Below are 21463 nucleotides of genomic sequence, written 5' to 3'. Positions count from 1 at the left end.
CTCATGTTATTTTAATGTTTCTAGTTGATTTGACACCTTCTTATCCATGACAAAAAATGTTATTTTTCTAATACTAGGCCTAGGCAAGACTGAGACGATGTGGGGAAAGCTATGGGAAGGGTGGCTGCAGGAATAATATTTGCCCTGCTTGAGGATGACCTCTGTTATTTGCAAACAGCCCAGAACTGTATTATATGAATGGGAGTCTTTCCCTGTGAACACTCATTCCCATGGTAGTGGAGGGCAGCTGTTTGTCACAGGACTTCTCTCTGGATAGGGGACTGCCAGCAAGGTGTTACATTTGGTGAGATCTCAGTGTATGGCTTCATCTTTCTCTATTGCAAAGCATTTCTTCTTTCTAGACAGAGAAGATGAGATGGGAGGATGATTGTGTAGAGACTTTGTGTTAGGAAATGCTTTCTTCTGTTTCCACACTCAGAAAGTTTGAGTGGGAATTAGCAAATAATTGATGTGAAATCTACTTTTTTTTTTTTTTTTTTTTTCCCCTGAGTGCTGCAGGTGGTGAGGTGTGGTTTGTTTGTTGTTTTTGTTTAAATGGTTAGTCTGTAGTTTTGGATCTAATCCAGACCCTATTAAATGAAAGTCACTAGGAATAATACTTACGTGAAACTAGGGTCTAAAGTGAGCCATCTCAATTAACTACCATCACTGGAAGAATTATTAACATAGTCTTTACTTTTTCACTATTGTTTTATTTTACATCCTTCATTCTCCTGTAGAAAGAGATTGGTGCTAGATGATTTGTGTGATATTTTGCCATGTGCAAATTAGTTTTCACTATATTTCAGTTAGGGCTGTTTTAATTCCACATTCTGAGTGTGTATACATTCCTATTTGGCATATTTTAGATATGTTTTTCTTTATTCTCAGTCTGCAAGCTCCTGTGGCAGTGTTAAAACCAACTTACTGTCATAAATTAGCTATTAAGAGTAACAGATCCTGACCGACTGAAGTTGTTATGGGCTAAAGGAGTGCTGGGGTGAAGTAATGCAGCTCTGTTAGTGGTATTTAAAAACGATAATCATATGGGCATTTGGGAACAAGCAATTTAAAGATGCTGTCCTAAAGAATGACTTCATTAGAAATCTGTACTAGATGGGACCTCTCTCATTGCAATTGTTTTAAATTCACCCACAAATGAATAAGCACGTGGTACGTGGCATAATACACCGACCTGGAAACACTATTTTTCTGTTTCCAGATCTGCTACTTGTCTGTTGCAGTGTGTTTTTTTTTTTTTTTTTTTTTTGTTTTGTTTTGTTTTGTTTTTCCTGCTGGAGAACCTTTGTGCTTGGCATGCTCTCTGTGCTGCCACTGTCTGAGCTCTGGTGGAGGTCTAGAGCCACATACGAAGTGCACTTTAAGCAGGAATATGTGTACTTGAAGTATGCTGAATTGGGATTCTGCTGGTTAAGGGTAGACCACTGTTTGCATGATACTTCTGTTTAGTTGTGGTGCATGCAGATGACGAAGCTGTTCTGCATGGGTACCCACTTCTTATGCACTCAAATAAAATATAGTTGCAGTGTCTCCTTGAAGAATCCTTGCCAGAGCTGGCTCAGCAGCGCAGACTTATTGCTTTCACCTTAACTACACTCATCCATGGAATTAATGAAAAGATTGAAAGCCAAGAAACCTCATCACTCACCCATCTGCTCTTTTTTCTCTTCTGTCTCTGACCTTCATCTCTTGTAAAGTAACTTGAGTTTGTCGGCAGGCCCTCTGCTACAGGGGGGCAGACCTCTTCCCACCACAGTCAAGGTTAGAGACAATTGTTTTTTCTGTTATAAGGGTTGCTGGGAAATAGGGATGTTCTGGGTGGCACCCAGAAGCGTTTAAAGTCTACCATCATCCAGTGCAGTTACAAACTTTTCCCTGTTTCAGGGGAGACTGACACCTTATTGTTTCATGCTGAAGTCACCTGAAATTGGCTAGGGCTTACAGAAGGCTGGTACATGTCTTGTAGTAGCTGCTGACCACGCTAGACTTTTTCTTAGAGGTATTCTACCTTTGAAAAAATCAAATACAAAGGAAATATGGAGCGTTTTAGGATGAATTGAAGCAGTAGATAAAATTCTGAGGTTAAGAAGAAAAAAGAAAGTGTTGGGTTAGGATAGGCACTATAATTCATATCCTATCGCATGAGATCGCTGTCTGATCAACAGTGCTCTCTTCATCTGTTCGATATTATTTATTTGCACAGTACTCTGTTCAACTGCTGAGCTGAGTTTATCCCTAAAGCCTCTGTTTGGCATCCCCTCGTGGTGTTACTTCTGTCTACAATGCCTAAACCACATCCCCAGACACAACCGCTGCTTTTTTACGGTGTGCTCCATCCATGTGAGACTGCTTGTACTCCACCCACAGGACTGACTCTCTAGCAGACTGTGAACAAGAAACAGGTAGTTTACAGTCGTTTTACCTTTACAGACAGGCCGGTGGTGGTTGTTTTTTGAGACACAGTCACTTTTAAGTTTTAGTGATGATAAGTAGTTGGCATTCCTCTCACAATATATGACATTCTTGTTGCCTATCATACGAATTACTAGTGATTGTCAGGACTAATAGTCTCAAAGCTCTTATGGAGTTTGGCACTCTAATTCTTGTTGTATCGTGTATGTGCCAAAGGTTAGGGTGGAGATGAAACATTTTAATTAAGTATAGATATTGTCCTGGATCCCTCTTAAATTAGATTTCCAAAACTATGGAAGCTTTTTTCCTTCTATAATGTGTTTTGTGTTTACTCCAACTTGATTGTTCATGAGATACAGAGGCCTTAAGCATTTTGGCACTAAGGGATCTTTCGCTGGTGTGTGTGCTTGTCTACGCGCAGCGTGGCAGGGGAGTCCGCTCTGGTCCCTGCGGCTCTCTAGTGAGACTGATGGCTCCTCACTGAACTCCCAGGTTAAATGCAAAACATGAGGATGTTTTAGGTCATTGTGCTATGATAGAATGGGAGAGAGGGTTTGTGTCTATTTTTATTGCTCCAAAATATTTTAGTTGAGAAGTATCCAAATACTGCTGTGCTGCGTGTCCACAATTGTACATAGGTATCCCCACAGGCAGTGTTTTAGTACATGCATGTGTGATTTCAGGACAGCTTGACAGGAGCTCATGTGCTTACATTAGCCTGTGGGCAGGTTTTCAAGCTTCTGTTGTCATAATGGTTCTCTTGATAATACGTTATGTTAAAGGAGACACAATAAAACACTGTTTCACACACAGAAACACATACCCAGGAGAGGCAGCTGAGCAATTTTGTTCCAATCTTAAAAACTTGAGTAGGACATGAACACAAATCTTTCTGCTTCGATCTGGTTGTAGGGGATTGTAAAAGAATTCTCTTTATTTGAATGCAAACTGTGATCACAACATCTAACTTTCAATAAAATATTTAAGCATAGGAAATGGAACAATATATTCAGTGTGACCTCCTCAAATGTACATGTTGTAGGTGTTAAAGAATCAAGGTATTAGTAACAACCAAGAAGATCCTTTGCAACAAAACTCCTTCAAAGCACGCATCATTAGGTTCCTCTCCTGGATATCAGGAATGGACCATTTTGACCATCGTCACATAAGGCAATAAACATGTGTGCAAGGGTGCACTTAAGTGTTTGTGGATGGAATTAAAACAATGTGTGATGGCAGCGTTCTGTGCAGGTCTGCAGTGTTTTAGATGGGGAGTTTCACTTGAACTCATTCTTTTCTCTAAAAATGTGGCTTGTCCAGTAAAAGCATAAAATAAGCTTTGCTGACCAGGAGAATTTTATGGTAATTAAAATATAGTTGTTACTGTTTTTGCCAGAACTTCTACAGTGTGGTTTTCCTATTAACAAACGCTACTGCATGAAGAACTACAAACAATTTTTCATATTCCTGTTTTCAAAAATAGAAGAATCTTTAAGATGATGACTATTTCTGATTATATGTAATTGTATCAATGAGAACAGAACAGAATTTTCAGATTAAAAATGTTAAATATAATGAAAACTGCAAATCAGAAAGAAACTTGATATGGACTTTTTCAATTATTTAACATTATCCAGATATGGATAACTTCCCCCAGAAACCTGCACTCATAGCTTAGCCTTTTAGCCTTTCATTTTTCTGTTAGTGGTGTGAGAGCATGGTTATGAAGCATGCTTTTCTTGCGGTGCTGACACCAAGCTGATGCTGTCAATTTAGAATGAATAATACAAAATCTGGTGTGCCTGTCTGTGAAACTGCTGCTTGTGAGCAGCCCCTCAGCATGCTCTAATTCTTTTGAGTGCTGTAGGTGAAATCATTTCCCTTGAAACTGGAGAAGCTGAGGTCTTTTGTGTGTGTTTTTTGTTTTTGGTGGTTTTTTTTTTTTTACTTGTCTCTTGCATTTGTGGAAATCTTTGGCTGACAGTGATTAGTATCTCACAGTGAACTCTGTCACAGTGCATCTGAGCAGAAGATGGATGCTGGTTTGTTTGTTTGTTTGCTTTCCTGTGAACTGTCTCAGCAAAGCTTATTTGTAGTTTTGCATGAGAAGGTACCATATGAAGAAGCGTGAGTACATGGTTCCATGAATCAGTATCAGTGATTTTTGCCATTAGAAAGTCATTAATTTTGACCTAGTTATGCATCATCCTGCTGAACCCATTGGAAGTGAATCGACAAATCTTCACTAGAGTCCAAGTCAATTGCTGCGTGACTGGGAGCTTAGCATTTCTCTCCAAGAGTTTATTGAGGAAGGTGGATTTTCTTCTGTGTGATTCTGTGCTGTGCTTTGCATATGCTTCCATGGATGGGGACCTGCTCGTTTTGAAAGTAGCGATGGCAGGAGTGAGAACCACATTCACCTTACAAAATAATTACCAAACCATGAGTTAATGGCACTCAAAAGACCGTTTGGTTCCTGCATCACTGGCAAATGTATGCCATTTAGAGAAAGGAACACGATGTGAAAGAATTAATTAGAATAAGTAACAAGAAAAATATATTTTTCTTTAATTCCTCATTTTTAACTATCTTGGTTATCAAATAAGTGAATAAGTTTAGACTGTTGCTAGCTTAAGTTGACAGGATAATTTGGGGATCTAAATGAAAATAAAGTAAATACAATGGAGAAAATGGTGTAATGTCCTCATAGCAATTCCAGACTCATGGAGGTTGCCCAATGCATCCTCTTTCCTCTGCTGGAAGCAGAAGATGGCCAACAACTGAAATGCTTTGAAATGCTTATGTTTTATTTTCCAATTAGGAAATCAAATTTTGCTTTTATTCTTCACTGTCAGAATCTGTAAACACTGACTAATGTCTAATATTGTTTACTGAAAACACTTTCACAGAATGTCGCATGCTGATTATTTTCTTTCCCGATACTTTTAAAAAAATCTGCTGTCTATGGTTTAATCATTGTTATTCATTTAAAGTATATTCATTCTGCTTTGGAGAAAAAAAGTACATGGTTAGTATTTGGTGTTCTTCACTTGTGAAAGCTGTCACAAAACGCAGTAAGGATGCTTCTAGAGCTAAAATCCTTAGTACGCAAAGGAGAAAAAAAAAAAAAAAAGCTCCTCCTCCTGGCCACAGTCCGGTCACGGCACAGGGAGAGGAGCAAACTGCCAGCTTGCAGGGACAGGGCCATAAGAGGCAGCTCTCCCATGCCCCCGGTCGGGGTTGCACGTAGATTCTTTTCTGAAGTGTGAAAATCGAAGACACCCGTCCCCCTTACCCCTGGCTCTCTGCAGACTGCTAGGCAGATATCCAGGCATTTCAAGGAAGAAATGAGAAATATAAACCTTTGTGGTGGCCACTGCACTTCCTATGGTGTGGGAGTTTCTGAGGGCCTTAGAACAACTTCCCTTAAGTAAGAAATTGGAGGTAAATCCCAGTCTCTGACAGTTATCTAAATCCCTGCTTTCTTCTCAACTTGCCTCTGCCTCCTCTCTTCTCCTGACTTTGGCCTGCTCCAGGTGGTGAGGGAAGGTGAAGAGGGACGGTGATGAGGGAGGTCTGCAGCGCTCTGTGTGGTTGCAATTCCTTCTGGGCACCCTGGGGCTGAAGAAGAAACGTGGCTTAAAATGGAGACACCCCTTATTCCTTTTACGTATTGCATGTTTAAAAACCAGCCAAACAAAAAGACCAAACTGGTGGCAATCAAGGATACTGTGTACCTGCAGGCAGCATATGGTTCCTTTGGATCCTGCATATTCCTACCCATTTGAGTCTTCCTCTACCAAATTTCTGCAGAGGCACTTGCTTAGGTTGGAGCAAGAAAAAGCAGCAAAGCTCTTTGGGATTCTAACAGCTTTACTGTGCAGTCACATGTAGTTTCCTGAGACACACGTTTGAGTTCATAGGGATTGTGCCGTTGAAGGAAACAGGCCAACATTGCAAGTGGAGAGGCCGCTAGTGATTCTGAAGAAACTTTGAATACAGGGTCTCAGCTGTTGAGTGCTGTTTTGTTGTAGCACTTCGCTACTTCCTTCCATGCTATCAAGCTCACGGGGAGCAATTTGCATTTTTTTTTTTAAAGCAACATTGAAGTTGTTTTAACACTGAAATAGAACATTATAATCTGCCAGAAACAGTCATTTTCATTTTGCTTTCAATTATGAATATTTTACCAACAGAACTCCAGCTAATTCTATTATTCACATTATTTAATTAAAAAATACATGTAAACCTAAAATACTGTAGATCCATCACACCTAATTGCTTTGTTCGGTGTAGTTACATGTGCAGTCTTCCAGCACGTAACCAAACTTGGCTATAGGAGTGAGTGAGAGCACTGCGGTGAAAAAGCTTTATTTAAATCACCCTGCAATACTCTGCAAGCATAAGGCTGTCCCTAAAGCAGGAGGTGCAACAGTTTTCACAATGGTGCCTGATGTCTACCTGTGTGGTTTCTGCGTTTTTATTTGTTTCTTTTTTTCCTTTAACTCACAGAACCACATCACGGCCTTTGCAGAAGTCACATGATGTTGACGCTGATGTATATTCACTCCATTGGACTTCATCTCTTTTCACAGCCCACTCACGATAATTGCAGTGTATCAAAAATATGAAATTTTTAGAAGTCCTCTTTCTGACTTGATTTTTACGTCATTAAAACGATACCTACATTTTGAAGAATTCTTAAATATTAGAACGTCACTTTGCTTTCTAGAAAAAATATTAACTATTTACTTTTTGATGGAATGGGACAAACCGAGCACTAATTATATTTATCTGACAATACCCTCTATTTTGGCTTCTTGTTTTTTAATGATTCATGCACCTATTCCAACAGAACTTCATACTTTGTTTTGAATTTGATTTTTAAAATCTGCATTTTTAATTCAGCATGAACTTGTTTCCATTTGAGGCGGTTTTAGTGTATAAAAACTAGAAAAATATTATGTTCTGTATGAAAATGCTGTTTGCACATTGTAGTACGCTGTATTCCATGTAAGATATCATTCAAACAATATGTTATATGTAAGACTGGTGCTTCTGCTTTTGAAGAGAAAAAAAAATGCCAATTTTTACTGTAATAAGTATTGTATCATAATTAAAGGTTTATTTATTTGGATATTTTCCTGACATAATTGTAGTTGAATTGTTGTTTTGTAGTTCTTGAATGTCTTGAATGATATATATGTATCTAGGTTAAAAGAAATGAAAATAATATAGAAATTTTGATCATTGATATATTCTTTATAACTAATGCTATCCCATGAAAGGTTAAGGGCTCCATTCTTAGCTCAGCATATCTGATAGGAAGCCCTGCTAATCATAGATCACTTAAACGAATTACTCAAGGAAGCCTGCATCTTCTCCTCATATTTGTTGCACAGACAGATATTATGCTGGGAGAATGGGGTGCTAAGACAGGAAGAGGGTCACAGACTTAGAGAGGAAAAGTGTTTCTGCTCTCCATTTTCACATTGGAGCATTCATGGAAAAGTGGAAATGACTGCATTAGTTTACTTCAGATGAATAGACCAGGACAGGCAGAATTTATCTCTAGGAATCTCTCTATCCCTGTTTACTTTTCAGGGCCATATTCTTGCAAAAAATCCTCTGTCAGTTTTTATGGTACTGACAGATACTTTTTTTTCTTCAACATCAGGTGATGTTATCATATCGCTGTTATCACTGTGAAAAATCAAATTGAGCCACCCCTTCAAAAGACAGCCTAGCTGACTATTCATAGTGAAGTTGTCCTATAAAAAATAAGAACCAAATGGATTTGAATCCTGTAGATGCTAAAGATACTCTCAACTTCTGCCAGAAAGTTTTCCTTTGGCAACAGAAGTTCTGACGCTAGCACTATAGACACATTGAGAACAGTAACGTTCTGTGTGCTCTGTTGAAACAAGTATAGCATTCTAGGCCTTAAATTTTCCATAATTCAGTGCATTTCCTGTGCATTAATCATTGGTAGAAGATGTTTGAAACATATGACTGTAGAATTGGGTATATATTTTTCTATGTTGAATTTTAATGCATTCCTGTATAGTAACACATAGTTCTTATTTTTATTTTAATCTGTTTTAACTAAAATGCAACTACTTAAATATTGCTTGGCAAGCAGGGCAAGGCCAAGTTGTCTTTGAGTGCAATAGAGTATATCCCATGAAGTTGTCATGCTAAGCTGAGAATTAGAGAACAAAGAAATAAATCAGTGGGGAAAAAGTCCTAGAATAGAGCCCTTAGCTACAATAATGTTACTTAGGTGATTGAAGATCTACCTTTATTAGACTACCAACTGTGTTTACAAAACTGTAGTAGGTCCAAAGTTTGTATCACCGTGTTAGGCACACTTACCCTTCTCCTAGTTTAGCTATTTAGGGTCCAAGGTACTAATGATTTTTGTGTGCAGGTTTAAATGAAATCCTCACTCATTTTTGCATGGTAGCAAACCTACATTTTTTTTTTTACTATCTGATTTATAAGATTACCAAGAGATTCTTTTATGTTAAAAGAGATGACTCTTTTCCAGTGTACTGTATATCATCAGCTTGTAACTGGTCTCTTTCTCTCAGGATCTTTCCCAGTCAAATATTTGGGTTAAATTTATCATTTTATCTCTGTGAACCAGCAGTGAGAAAACAGAGAGACACTCTGCTGTATAATGTATTTTTAAATAAAACAATTTTTCAATCATATATAGTGTATTTTTTGAGATATCTGCTGTAGATATATTTTGGTTGATAGTTTATGAACAATGAAACGATGATTTTAAAAGTCTACTGCATTTCATGATGTATTTTCATAATTAACCAGGAATTCCCACAGTTCCCTTCCCTTAGAGGTGATTCTGGTGAAATTGAAAAGCAGGAGGGGAAGAGCTATATTGCAGAAGTGTCCGCTGCCTGTTGGTGAAGTTCCAGACCATGCTTGGCTCAGGCCAAGCTCCAGACCCTGCTTTGATTGATTTGGAGAAGAGGCAAGTTTTTACCTCTCCCACAGCTGCAGTGGCTCCACTGCCCTGGAGCTTGGGCATTCATTCTGGACCTGAAAGCTTTCAGTAGGAAGAGTTTGTCCAAACGAAAGTAAGTTGGCATTTTCTAACTAACATGGCTTTTTGGTGGTTGTTGTTTAGAAAAATCCCCATGAAGAGGCTGACAAACAAGCATCATCCCTTGTTCAGAGAAGATTCTAGCCCAGAGTGGTTCCCAGTAAAAATACGTTGTTTGAACTATTTCAGTGGTTTTGCATGCGTCTGTTCTTATGATTTGTGGTGGACCTTCTGTTTTTATGATCCTTGTGGACCTTTTCTGTGTGTGTGCTTCAGTGAAACAGCTCTGTTCTATTTATAAATAAGGTGCTTAAGAAGCATCTCTAATGCTATATGCTGCTGTGTTCCTAAAAGTGGAATTCATAAGGCATATGGGGACACCAGCTGGGCTTGTATCCATACCGTTTTACATTCCCTTCTACGTATTCTGATGCTTGTTCATAATCATGAACTGCATAAGACATACGGCAATAGCATCTGGGCTCACATCTCTTCATTTTTTAAAAACGATCATTTTAACAATATGTATTAAGAGAGGATAACGTTGCTATTTTTCAGCTGCAATTTTCTTTGCTATTTGCTGTTGCTTTCTAATTTAGTTGCTGTCCAAGATCACAGCGAGTGTGACAGTCCATTTGCACGTTATGTTAGCAGGGAGCTTTTTATACTCTTCTGAAGTCTAATTTTGGTATTTCTGAGGTTTTCCATGCAGAAAGGAGAGTGCAGTATATTTTAGGAAAAGACAACCTGAGTTCATTTTGACCAAATTACCAAATTACGTTCCTGCCCATCTGGATTGCCTTGGCCTTGGGGACGCTTTGCAGGCAGGAGGGCAGAGGGCTGAAGTAGGGCTTGCAGGCCTCCAGGCCTCTCAGCCCTTTTGGAGCACAGCAGCACTTCCCTCTAAGCACAGCAACAAGTGTTTTCACCAAGGTGTGCCTCAGACAGCTGACTTGACCCCCACATGCCAGACTTTCCTGCCGTACCCCAGCACATCTCATGCTTGGGGAACTGGACAGATCAGGTGAGATACCACTCTCTAACCCTGAGGTGCTCTACAAGTATGACTGCAACTGGGGCCAGAGGCTGCCCAGTTTTCTTCTGGACAAGCAGAAAGATGAATGGGGACCTGTCACGACTTCATCTCTTCAGCCTTCTCTCTAGGTTTTCTGGCTTTCCGGGGCTTCCACAAAGTAAAGTAAAGGAAAGCTTCACAAATAAACTGTCCTGAATTGCCCCCTGTGTGAAAAGACCTGAGCCTTTTATTTTCCCAGAGGAGCTCTGCTGTTCTAATATCTTCCCCTAGTGACTACAGACAAATAGTTTTGCAGTAGTCAGCCTCTTGAAGTCATCTCATCAACAGAATAATCATCCCTAAATTATGCAGCTGCTGGTGGCTTTGTTAGTGGATTGCTGTTGTGCATTGAATGTGATTAAGAATAGCACACTGGAATTGCCTGTGAGACTACTGAATCCAGCCTCTGAAATGGGTCTTCAGGAATGACCCCAGCTAAGACTTTTAGCTGCCCAAACCAAATTCTTTGCAGCAGTGATCTCATCAGACAGCATTCAGTTCTAAATAAAAATACGAACCCAAACCCTTCTGACAAATCTCTCCTTAAATAACAGTGCTACACCTAAATATGTACTCTGTGTAGTTAGAAGGAACTTGTGGCCTTGCTGCCAATCTTTAATGTGGTTCTGAATGAGATTCTTTGGTTCCTAGATTGTTCTGAAGTAGGCAGATACCCTTAAAAAGACAGCAGGCATACCTACAATTGTAAAGGAAGAACTTAGACCTACAGAATGAGAAAGGGATGGAGGAGCAGGGAAAATACTTTTTAACACTCATTGGCGAATATGCTAATTTTGGGTAGATTTGCTGTGTTTTCCTAATTTAAAATCTCAGTAGTGTAGTGAATGGCATTTCTGTGTTTTTGAAATGCTGCAGCAGAGAACTGCTGTTCTGTCTGCTCTTTCTGCTAAGAAATTGTCTACTGTTTCATCCCCTTTTCCTACTGTTGCTGAAAGAGGCAGCTACCATTCCTTCCTTAGCAACCTCTATTTAAATGATAGCAACTGACAACTTAAAGATACTGCGTTTGAATATTCTAAAAATGAGTCTGATGCAATGAGAATGAAATGCTCATTTAGGAAAGCAAAACCAAAACCCTTTTGGCTCTCATTGAAGGCAGAGGGTTTGAAGCTAGTCCTAACAGGAAACACCAGGAATAAAACAAGTCCCTTGCCTTTTGACAGTACTTTGCAATGTTGTTAAGATGAGGTGTTAGATCTTTTTTGGGATGAATACCCTGTCTTTCTGAGCAATTAGAGAAAACATTATAAAGGTGCAGTCGTGGAGCATGCAGTTTTCCAGAAGGAAACTGAGAATGTCCCTGCTGGTGTTATATTTATTCCACAGAGTCATGCTCAAAGATGGTGAAGCACAGTGCAGAAGAGGGGGGATAGAAAGACTAAAACTGTGTGTTGTCAACGGAGGGTGAGAACTTTGCAGTATGAGTCTTTTTCAGAAATAAAACAAATGAATAAGGACTTATATCAGCTGATTATGTGACAGTGTTCTATCATCCTGGATCTCCTATGGGAATGTTGTCTACTTACAATGTATACATTTCAGTCACCATTTTTTCTTAGAAGAACAAATAATCACAGGATGTTTGATCTTCAGTTCTTTGTCAGATTAAGAGAAGTCGGTACTCCCATGGCATTGGACGCTATGCTGCTGCTTTTTATTTGCTGCCTGATGACCTGCCTTCCCAGCATACTTAAGGTAAAAGACTGTATTCTGCTTTTTGAATAAATGAAATTGAATTTTTCTTCAGGAGTCTGTTCGCCAGTGTGTAGAGGTTAAGAGAATCTCTCTCATGGATGTAGTTTCTTTCAAAAATTTGGATTGAAACTTATTTCTATCTGTATAATGCTATAAACCTGAAACTAAAAGCTGCACATAGTTGAGGGAAATGGTTACCTACAGGCTTAAAGGAAGAAGCAGCTTCTACAGGCCTTGAGCACTGCAGTGGGAGACACTTCAAGGTTTCAGCCACCTGCAAGGCTCTTTGTGGCCTGCTTGATCTGAAGTGAGTGGTTTGATTCACGGACATACCACTTCACTATGGTGATGGTTTCTTTCGAAAGGAAGATCCCCAAGGAACATATCTACACAAACGAAAACAGTACTAAAACTGAACTCTTCATCCTCACAGGCCTTCAGTGTATCTGCTTCTTTTATTATATGGCTCTGTGCTCTGTCTTCGCTTTTTCACTCTGCTTCTGGCATCTGTCTTTCTCATTAATGTTACACAGTGCTGTGTCACATCATATCATAACCAGGGAGTGCAGACCCTACAGACAGTGGTCTGGCAGACATGTTACAGGCACAAATATGGCCTGAATTTGTGACAGCCCGAACTAAGGGGAAGGGAAGGTTGTGCAGGGCTGTGCTGTATTATACTTTCTGTAATCTAGGAGAAAAGAAATTGGTCAAGAAAGGATTAGGCACTGCTCCGTGTATTCTGTTTTGTGTAGTTCCTGGTGGGAGTCAGGAGCCTTATTCTGGATTTAAATAGGAGAATAGGAGACTTAGTAGGGGCAGAATGGGTATTTTTTTAATCTTTTTTTTTTTTTTTTTTTTTCAAATTGGATCATATATTTCTCCATTCTTGCAAATGCATAGGGTGTTTAAGAGCGGTATGCCAGATATGATGGATGGCCCTTTCCAGCTTCTTATGTGGAGCTACTCAAAGAAAATCACCGCATTACATGAGACAACAGGCAAATCCCAAGGATCATTCCTACCTTTCAGCCTCCTTGTATCCTCCTGATTGAGAGGTCTCCTTTCTGAAACCCACACTCAGCTTCTCAGGCTTTGAATTAGACCTCAAATGTAGGCCACCAGATATGAATCCAGTTCCTCCTCTTCTGTGAATCTCTCCTTTCATCCCCACACCAGTCTGCACTCATGGACCATTAGCAAGGCTTCAAACACAGCTTTTGCATTAGCTGTGAGGAGCACCCAGGAGAGCTGCAGCTTGCCATGTCACTGCTGTTCTGCAGCTGGAGCTGAGATACACAGCCATTCTCTCTGCTGCGGGGGTAAATGGAAACCAAGCGTTTTCAGCAAGACAGCATATGATAGGAGACCGGGCTGTGGTCTTAGTCGCTGATGAGTATTTGCACACCTGTATTGTTATGTTGGTATTGTTCTTTCTGATAGACTTAGTTGTGACAGGAGAGTGCAAGCTCGCGCACATCAATGGTTAGCCCTGGAACAGAGAAACGCTCTTTCACCTGCCAGATGGAGGCTGGATTTATCATGTGAATTTATCAGCTGTGTCTCCCAGAAGCTTTAAGATGTCCTGGCATAGCCTGCTTCCAGGACAGTATGTTATCAGAATAGGCTTTCAGTCTGTCGGTTCTTATTTCTTTAGTATGAGATAGATGTGATTTCCATTCGTTCTTTATAACAGATGCCATCTTTCATATATATATATATGTATATATATATATATATGCCTGTATCTTATTCTTTATTACTTTTTGAACTTACTCACTCTCCCATATTGTTCTTTTATTGATTTTATTACCAGATGGCATAAAGAACTTTGCAGCATACGTTAATTCAGCTTTAAAAAAATTCTATTTCCCTTCAGTGCCGTGCCTTTCTGTTGAGTTTTACACTTCAGCAGTGTTTAAATGTATCACATTCTCATTGTGTTGTTGATTTGCAGTTCAGTATTTGTCTTAGAATGTACCATGGACATATTGATGACTTTTTTGTCCACTTTTTACATCTAGCCTATCATCTCCCTGTGGTAGTGGTTGAACTGGGAAGTTCTGCTTGTTTGCTTGTAGCTGAAGGTGAGTGTTGGTTTCAGCATGGCACCTATGGTCAAGAAAAAATGTGAGACTTGCCAAAAACAAGGAGAAATTTCCCTCTTCAGGCAGCAGTGTTCTCATAGCTCTCCTTGTGTTTTTTCAGTGTCCGTGTGGCTCTCCTGGTGCAGTCATGCACCAGGCAGGGGAAGCTCAACATAGGCAGGGGTGGTTCTTTTGGAGCCCTGTGCTCCTGTTCAGTACTGTGGTCACAGTGATAGCAATATTGTTCTGGTCCAAATGCTTCTGTTTCTTTATCAGCAGGGGCAAAGTGAATTAAATAGTGCCAGAAACACACAGCCTGATGCTTTTTCATTTTCTGTTGTCTACCTCTTCATGCAAACATGCAATGTGCTGGTTTATCAGTTCAAGTATTGTCTTATCTGTTTTCACATCCATCCTTAAGATACAGATGTCCATGTTTTTACCAAGGAGGCAACACAAAATTGACTCTTGTCCCGTGTTTACTCCCATCCTGTGGTGACTCCCCTACTACTGTTGGTCCCAGAGGCTTTGGTTTTGTTTTAACAAAGACCGATATGCAACAGCAGGAGTACTGGTTATGACTGAATTTGCCTTCTTACTGCATATTTGGCTAAAACCGTGATGTGGCCTAGGTCTTTTAGACTGTAGGTTCTTTGCAGTTTGTCTGTATCTGGGCCTGCAAGCCACTTCATCAAGCGGAGCTTTTATCCCTAATGGGGCCTGTAACTATCAACAAAAATATTCTATAGATGTGTTTATCTGTCCAGGTGACTTCCAGGGTCCCACTGCTGTGCACGAGATCTGCAGGTGTGGAGTGGCAGTCATGGCGCTGATATGCTTCAACCACCCTGTGAACAAGAAAGAACAGGCCAGGATATGTGATAATCTTTTAGTGCTACACAATGTTGCTGCTGTGAAAAAGAGTCTTGTGAAAACAGTAAAAGGAGAGAGAAAGAAGTTTAGCTGAAGATATTAAGAGCTATTCAGATACTAAGATTCTGAGAATTTGGGTACTGAAATTAAACAAAAGAGATGAAAAGTTACAGGACATCACACACAGACAGACGCACAGACAGACAGACGCACAGACAGACAGACGCACAGACAGACACACACACACTTTCCAAATATTTTCTTGAAGAAACCATATAAACTCAGGAAAATGCAAATAATTTCTGCCATTTTTCTAAGACTAAGCATTTTGCTGTGCCATCCTATGCAGAAAATTAATCTGTGATCAGTGTGCAAGAGTATAAATTGTCTATATTTATAGGCTATATTTCTGTTACAAATATAGGTTTGTTTTCTGACCTGCTGTTCCATGAATAGAGCTCATCATGCTCGGTATGTGCAATCAGTGGAGTTTTGCTGGATATGGGTGTGAAGCTGTAGCTTCTGATACCGGCTGGATAAAAAGTAGTTTAGGAGCTAGAGGTGATGGGTAGGGAATCCATTCACTATCAGTCACACAGTCACGCTCCAACAAAGAGAGCTTATAACCCAAGCAATGAATTTGCTTAGCAGTAGAAACTGCCATTGTTAGTAAGGGCATTACAGTTTCTAATTACTGCAGTTGAGAAGCTTCAAGATAAATGAACGGACAATTTAGATGCAGTTTGACTCTAAGTATCACAGTCCTGATGTTTCTCACTGCCCAGCTATTTCTGGAGAAGTCTAGGAAATGGATTTGCCAGGCAGAGGCTGAGGGGACATGGGGAAGGTTGTTCTACAGTGGCATGAGTTGTAACTCATCATTTTGTCTCTACAAGGTAGAGCCCCATTTAGCAGGCAAGGTACTCTGCCTTAGAAGGCTGTAAGTGTGAGACATTGCTATAGGAGGGTTCACACCGGGGATCAGTTAGCACAGTTGGTTGTTGTGGTATCTAAATGGCAAGTGATTTGGGCTTGCTGGATTGTTGACCGATGCTGTCACCTAAGTAATTAGAACATTTTGCAGTTTGACTACTTTTCAGCCAGAATAACCGATTTGACTGTTCAGCATTCAGTTTGATAGACAAGGGCCTGGTCCCTTGGCTAGTCTTCCCTGATTCCAGTGAAATACTGTTCATCGCCCTGGGGAATCCACTCTGAGGAAACTTGGTCTTTTCAGTAGTGAAGAAACAGCTCTTGGAAATGAACATTGCTCATCTCCATTTCTGCGTTCTCCTGGTCTTTGTTTCTCAGCTACTATCAAAGAAGCAGGATATTTCAAACAAATGCAAAAAGAAGAGCTGAGCCTATGCTTCTCTTCCCCTATTCTTTAAAAACGGTACTGTAAAGGTCACCTTTGGTGCAGCAGTAAGTTGGTAGCAATGTCTTTTCCTTTTCTAAATGGAATTTAGTCTAAGTTTCAGGCCAAGATCTTAGCCGTTTTGATGAGAAGATCTGTAGTACATCTTGTATTCTGGCTAGACTCCAATTATATTTTGCCTGGCTTAATTTACTCAGTGCTGCCAACAGAATGACATAGTTTTCTCTGCCTGTTCTTCCCTTTGGTAGCGTGTTGCTGTGCGCCACTAAAACAGCCAATGCAAGGCAGCCACAGGGCAAATGCAGTGATGGCTGAAGAGCTACCAGGCACTCAACACCCGGTGATGCTGGGCTGGATGGTAATCGGGGCTCACTGGATAGGGGGATGTTGTTACCACAGTCCTTAGACAAACTTCCACAAGAATGATAGATGCATAAACTGTGTCCAGACTGTTTTTTGAGCATGAAATTTGCCTGAGGTTTACCCTGTTTGGAAACACTTTCATGAACCATGAAGGAGAACAGTGAGGAGAAATATTAACAGTAAAGCTCCTTCTGTGGACAGAGAGCCATAAATTCATTTAAAAAGGCAGCTAGTAGTTTCCTGTATTTCATATTTACATATTCTACCACCTACTTAGCAGCACCTTTCAGGGTATGGTTGAAGAATATAGCAGAATTTGGTGGTAAAGACTTCTTACACCTTGGTATCAGTCTTACTATAGCAAATAGAATTAACTGAAGGATAGTAAAATAAAGGCATGAAATGAAACACGTTATTTTAAAGTGTCAAGGCACAAGAGGAAGGGGAGAGTGCGGAGTTGGGAATACAGAATAGTGTGTTTGATGTGGGACATTTGGTCTGGAAAGCACTGAATATGGGAATTAGTAGCCTGTGCCTTAAAAGTCATTCTGCATAGAAAGATGGCATTCTGAAGTGGCATTCTAATTCCTGTTTTGTATGGAGTTGTGCTTTATTATTTTGTAAACTCAGAGAAGTTCTCTGAATGCTTCTTGGAACTTGTTACTTCTAAAAATATATGGTTTTATTTAATAGCTATTCAACAGATACTATACTGATGGATCTCTTTTTGCTTACTATGGTCTTGTATTTTGCCTGAACAAATGTTAGTGGAATTATCTTCACAGAGCTAGCACAGCTGTCTTGGTCTTTTCCAAACACTTGGTAGCAATTTTACCTTCTTTCTGTGTCCTTTAGGCCAAAGTTTTCAAATGCATTTTAAGTTTTAAAAGTTAGTATTTTTTCAGAGGTATTGACTGCCCATGTCTAAACGAATGAGACTGTGTCTGGATGAAGCAGTCTAATATTAGTCTGAACTCTTTGTACTGGTAGTTACCAACTGATGCTGGAATGACCTTACCAGCAGCAACTTCAAGGACAGATTTCCCTTATTTTTTTGGCTCTACACAGAGAAATATGATTTTATAGGATTCTGAGCTATGGGAATACATTATTGTGGGACAGACACAGCAAAGCGCTTCCACACGTTCTGAGGAGCTCAACCAGAGGTTTTGGATTCATCCCAAGCTCTTGATGAGCTCATTGGACACAGACAGCATAGGCTGAAGGCAAAGAGAGTTTCGTCACTGACTTAGCAGGGGCAGAGGCATCCTAAACAGTCCGTGCAGAACAGATTATCTTGGAAAGGCTCCCAGGAATGAAGAGTGTAAAAGCAGAGATTATGCCTCATTCCAGCAGGGTGGTGGAAAAATGGGCACCTCTGCAGGGGGCAATTTGTTTGGGCCAAGAAAAGGTGCTTATATACCATAGCTGGGGGATTTGCTGAAGAGTCTCTAGAAATGTCAAAACTCATTAGCTTGCGGTGGGAGTTAGGCAGATTAACTTTGGGGTGCCTTTGACAAGCACAGTCTGTGCTGTTCTTTTGAGAATTTGAAGTGGCAGATCTGTGGATTCTGAAGAGTCCCTTCTTGAAATGGTAACTTCATGATTTTTTAAAATCCATTAAGTCCCATATTGAAATATTGCTGTGAAGAAAAGGAATCTTTATTGTGCTTCTGCTATGTATTGGGAGATTTCTCTCTATTACAGGGCAGCAGGAAAGAGCTAGGCAAAGTTCAGGCCAGGAAACCTACTCCTGCAGTGTACAACCATGCACTTCGCATGTGTTACTTAGTAACATTTCTGCTCCTCATTGTATTTGAGTAAACTTAGAAAAGAGAGAGCACAGGAATTAATTTGCTAATACCTTTGATGTTGCCTTGACACTTCCAGTTTGGATAGACCAACATATTTTGAAAGGAGAAGAGGAGAGAGAAGAAAAAGTTGAGAGAGCTGAATGCTTGTTTGGCATGTAGGCTGAGGGATGGAGATATAAATAAATACATGCATACACACATACATATATATATCTGCATATTTAATGTGGGTTATCTATGGAAACCTGTGCAAGTCAGTGGGAAGTGAAAGTCTGTGACTCATCCCACCGCTAGTGAGCAGGCATCTAAGAGGAGTTACTGGAGGATGGATGGCCCTTTGGAGAACAGAGTGTCCTTCGTGCTTTAATTGCTCACAGAGACATTGCAGCACGGGTGATTATTCATTTTTCCCAGTGCCACTAGTTTTTCTTAGCGGTGAAATAAAGCAAAGGCTCCTATATACAGGGATGCTGATTTTCAGAGCCAGAATAGGCACTCTCATGATGCTGCTGAAAAAAATAATACTTAACGTGCTCTAGAGCTCTAACTGGATTTTGACCGTCCTATCAGTTGCCTATATTTCCTGAATAGTTGTCACATGCTATCCTGATTTAGTCATTAAAAATAAGCTTTTCTTCAATTTTAAAAATACATATGTAAATGTAATTTGGTTAAATGAGGTCCCTCCCATTAGTTCTTGAAAGCCATGTTTCAGTGCTAGGGAGATTTGTCAAGTTACAGACCATGGAAAGAAACAATTTAAAATGAAAATGCTATCAGGCATTAACTGTGAAAGCACCAATGGTTCTGCAGTAATAACCTTATCTTCGTGCCTGCAAGCAGATTTCTAATAGCAAAAAATATTAAATTGTGTTTATGACATATTATGGCATTTCCAGCAATATTCCATTACAGAACAATACTCCAGTGTTAGAGAAAAATCTGTGTGCTTCAAAATAAGCATGAGGATGTTTCTCTGATGTTCAAGAGTTCATTTTAAAATGCAGTTTTACTTTACCTTAGTAAAGTAAAGGCCCTTACCACTAGTTATTTATGGAACCTAGCAGGCTATTGTTAAAAATAATTTTAAATGTATTTGTGATAATTTATGTTTCTTCGTCCAAGCAATTGAGCGTTTTATTTAATTTATAGAAGCCTACAGTGATTAAACTATAAAGAACCAAATCATGCAAAAGCAGAGCATCTTCTATAATGCAATTAATATAATGAAATTCCTTCTGAGATCACGGGTAGATCCTGTATCTATATCTCATTTTTGTAACAAATCAACCCCTATAAACTTTGTTAAAGTACTGCGACTATGGAGTATAGAATTATTCTGGTTATCCTTTTCTTGTTTCTATGCAACCTACCCACTGTGCTGTAATTTAATATCAATAATGTACAATATTTTTTTTTTTTATTTGGTAATGTGTACACATTTAAAATAATGCATGAACAGTGCTCCAGTGCTCATAGATGATTCAGTGCAGTGCTCAGAAGTGTACTGTTCAGTTCTTTTAATATCATCTGCAGCTGTTATAATGGTGCATTGTGCATTTGCAGGCTGAGACCACTTGGAAATAAAACCAAGATTCAAAATACTTCTAAGCAATAAATAAGCAAAGAATTATGTTCTACATGCTTGTTACTGCAGATGCTTTTTGGTTTACAGGTTGTTTCAGAACACCTTGGGGCCTACCTAGTAGTTTGCAGCTAACAATGCCCAGTTAAACTATATAGTTTTCCTCATACAGCACCTTCCTGAAGCAGTCTGGTAGGTGAGGAGCCAACCAGAGTGTGAGCAGGCTTTGTTTTTATTGACTCAGTGTCAATAAATTCTTTCTGGAACTATATTTGTTGCCAACTGAGTATTTTTTTTCCCTCCAGGATAGAAAACAAAAATCACTTTTTAAGGGGGCTGGGAGTAGAAGGAGCCTTATGAGTTGAATAGAAAGAACCAATGAGATGAAATTACCCTTACTCAATCATCTATCTTGTGCCATTTTTACAGCTATTTCCAACAAACTACTGTGTTTATTTTAATGGTTATTGCTGACATTAGTGAGCGCAGTGTACATTTGTAACCACTTACTGCTACCCCTGCCCATGGCTGTCACAACAGGCTTCCTCTCTTCTACAAGGTCACTCTGGGCTTCTGACCACTGATTTTTCCACCCTGGTGATTTCCCTCTGCCTCCCCTTCCGTCATGTGTGTTTGGCAGCTGCTGCAAACTCGAGCTGTGGCCCTCTCACCGCCCACTTTGTCCCACGGCCACCGCGCTGGGGACACAGGAGCTTGGCCGACGTGAAGGCAGAAAGCACGGGCCTGTGCGGAGGCGGGTTTCCAGCTGCTGGATAACGCTGGTGCTAAAGCCAGCCGTTCCGCAGCGCTGTGCTCCCGTCACAGCTGTACTGTGACCGTGACCTGTCCTCAGGTGTGTGCGCCTTGCTCAGCAAATGAGGATATGGAGAAAAAAAAATATCTTCGTTAGGGTGTTGCATTTTGCTTCAAGGGAAGAGAAACAAAATATTTTGTCTAGAAAATGGAATATATCTTTATCAAAGAAAAGGAAATTTATTGAGAGAAACAAATATTACGTGGTGAGACCCCATGCTCGTTTGGGGGCAAAATCTCCACAGAAATTCTGCCTC

General features: G+C 39.9%; 1 protein-coding gene across 7 annotated transcripts in view; it reads left to right on the top strand.

Moving 5' to 3' along the window:
• Positions 1–21463, top strand: part of PLPPR5 (phospholipid phosphatase related 5) — a 246336-nt gene that overhangs the window by 193171 nt on the left and 31702 nt on the right. For 4 of the 7 annotated variants that reach the window (XM_035332957.1, XM_035332954.1, XM_035332956.1 and 1 more), the window contains 2 exons: positions 3476–3603; positions 6946–9149. The exons of 1 other annotated variant lie outside the window; for it this stretch is intronic. In XM_035332957.1, coding sequence (XP_035188848.1) covers positions 3476–3603; positions 6946–7042 — 225 coding nt within the window. In that variant the 3' untranslated portion in view covers positions 7043–9149. Of the gene's footprint in view, positions 1–3475; positions 3604–6945; positions 9150–21463 lie in introns of those variants that run through there. 2 more of the 7 variants (XM_035332958.1, XM_035332960.1) reach the window with 1 other exon arrangement.

Source organism: Oxyura jamaicensis, chromosome 8 (assembly GCF_011077185.1).
Source record: "Oxyura jamaicensis isolate SHBP4307 breed ruddy duck chromosome 8, BPBGC_Ojam_1.0, whole genome shotgun sequence".
Classification (NCBI taxonomy): Eukaryota; Metazoa; Chordata; class Aves; order Anseriformes; family Anatidae; genus Oxyura; species Oxyura jamaicensis.
Note: the sequence above shows the minus strand (reverse complement) of the source record. Positions and strands in the feature narration are given on the sequence as shown.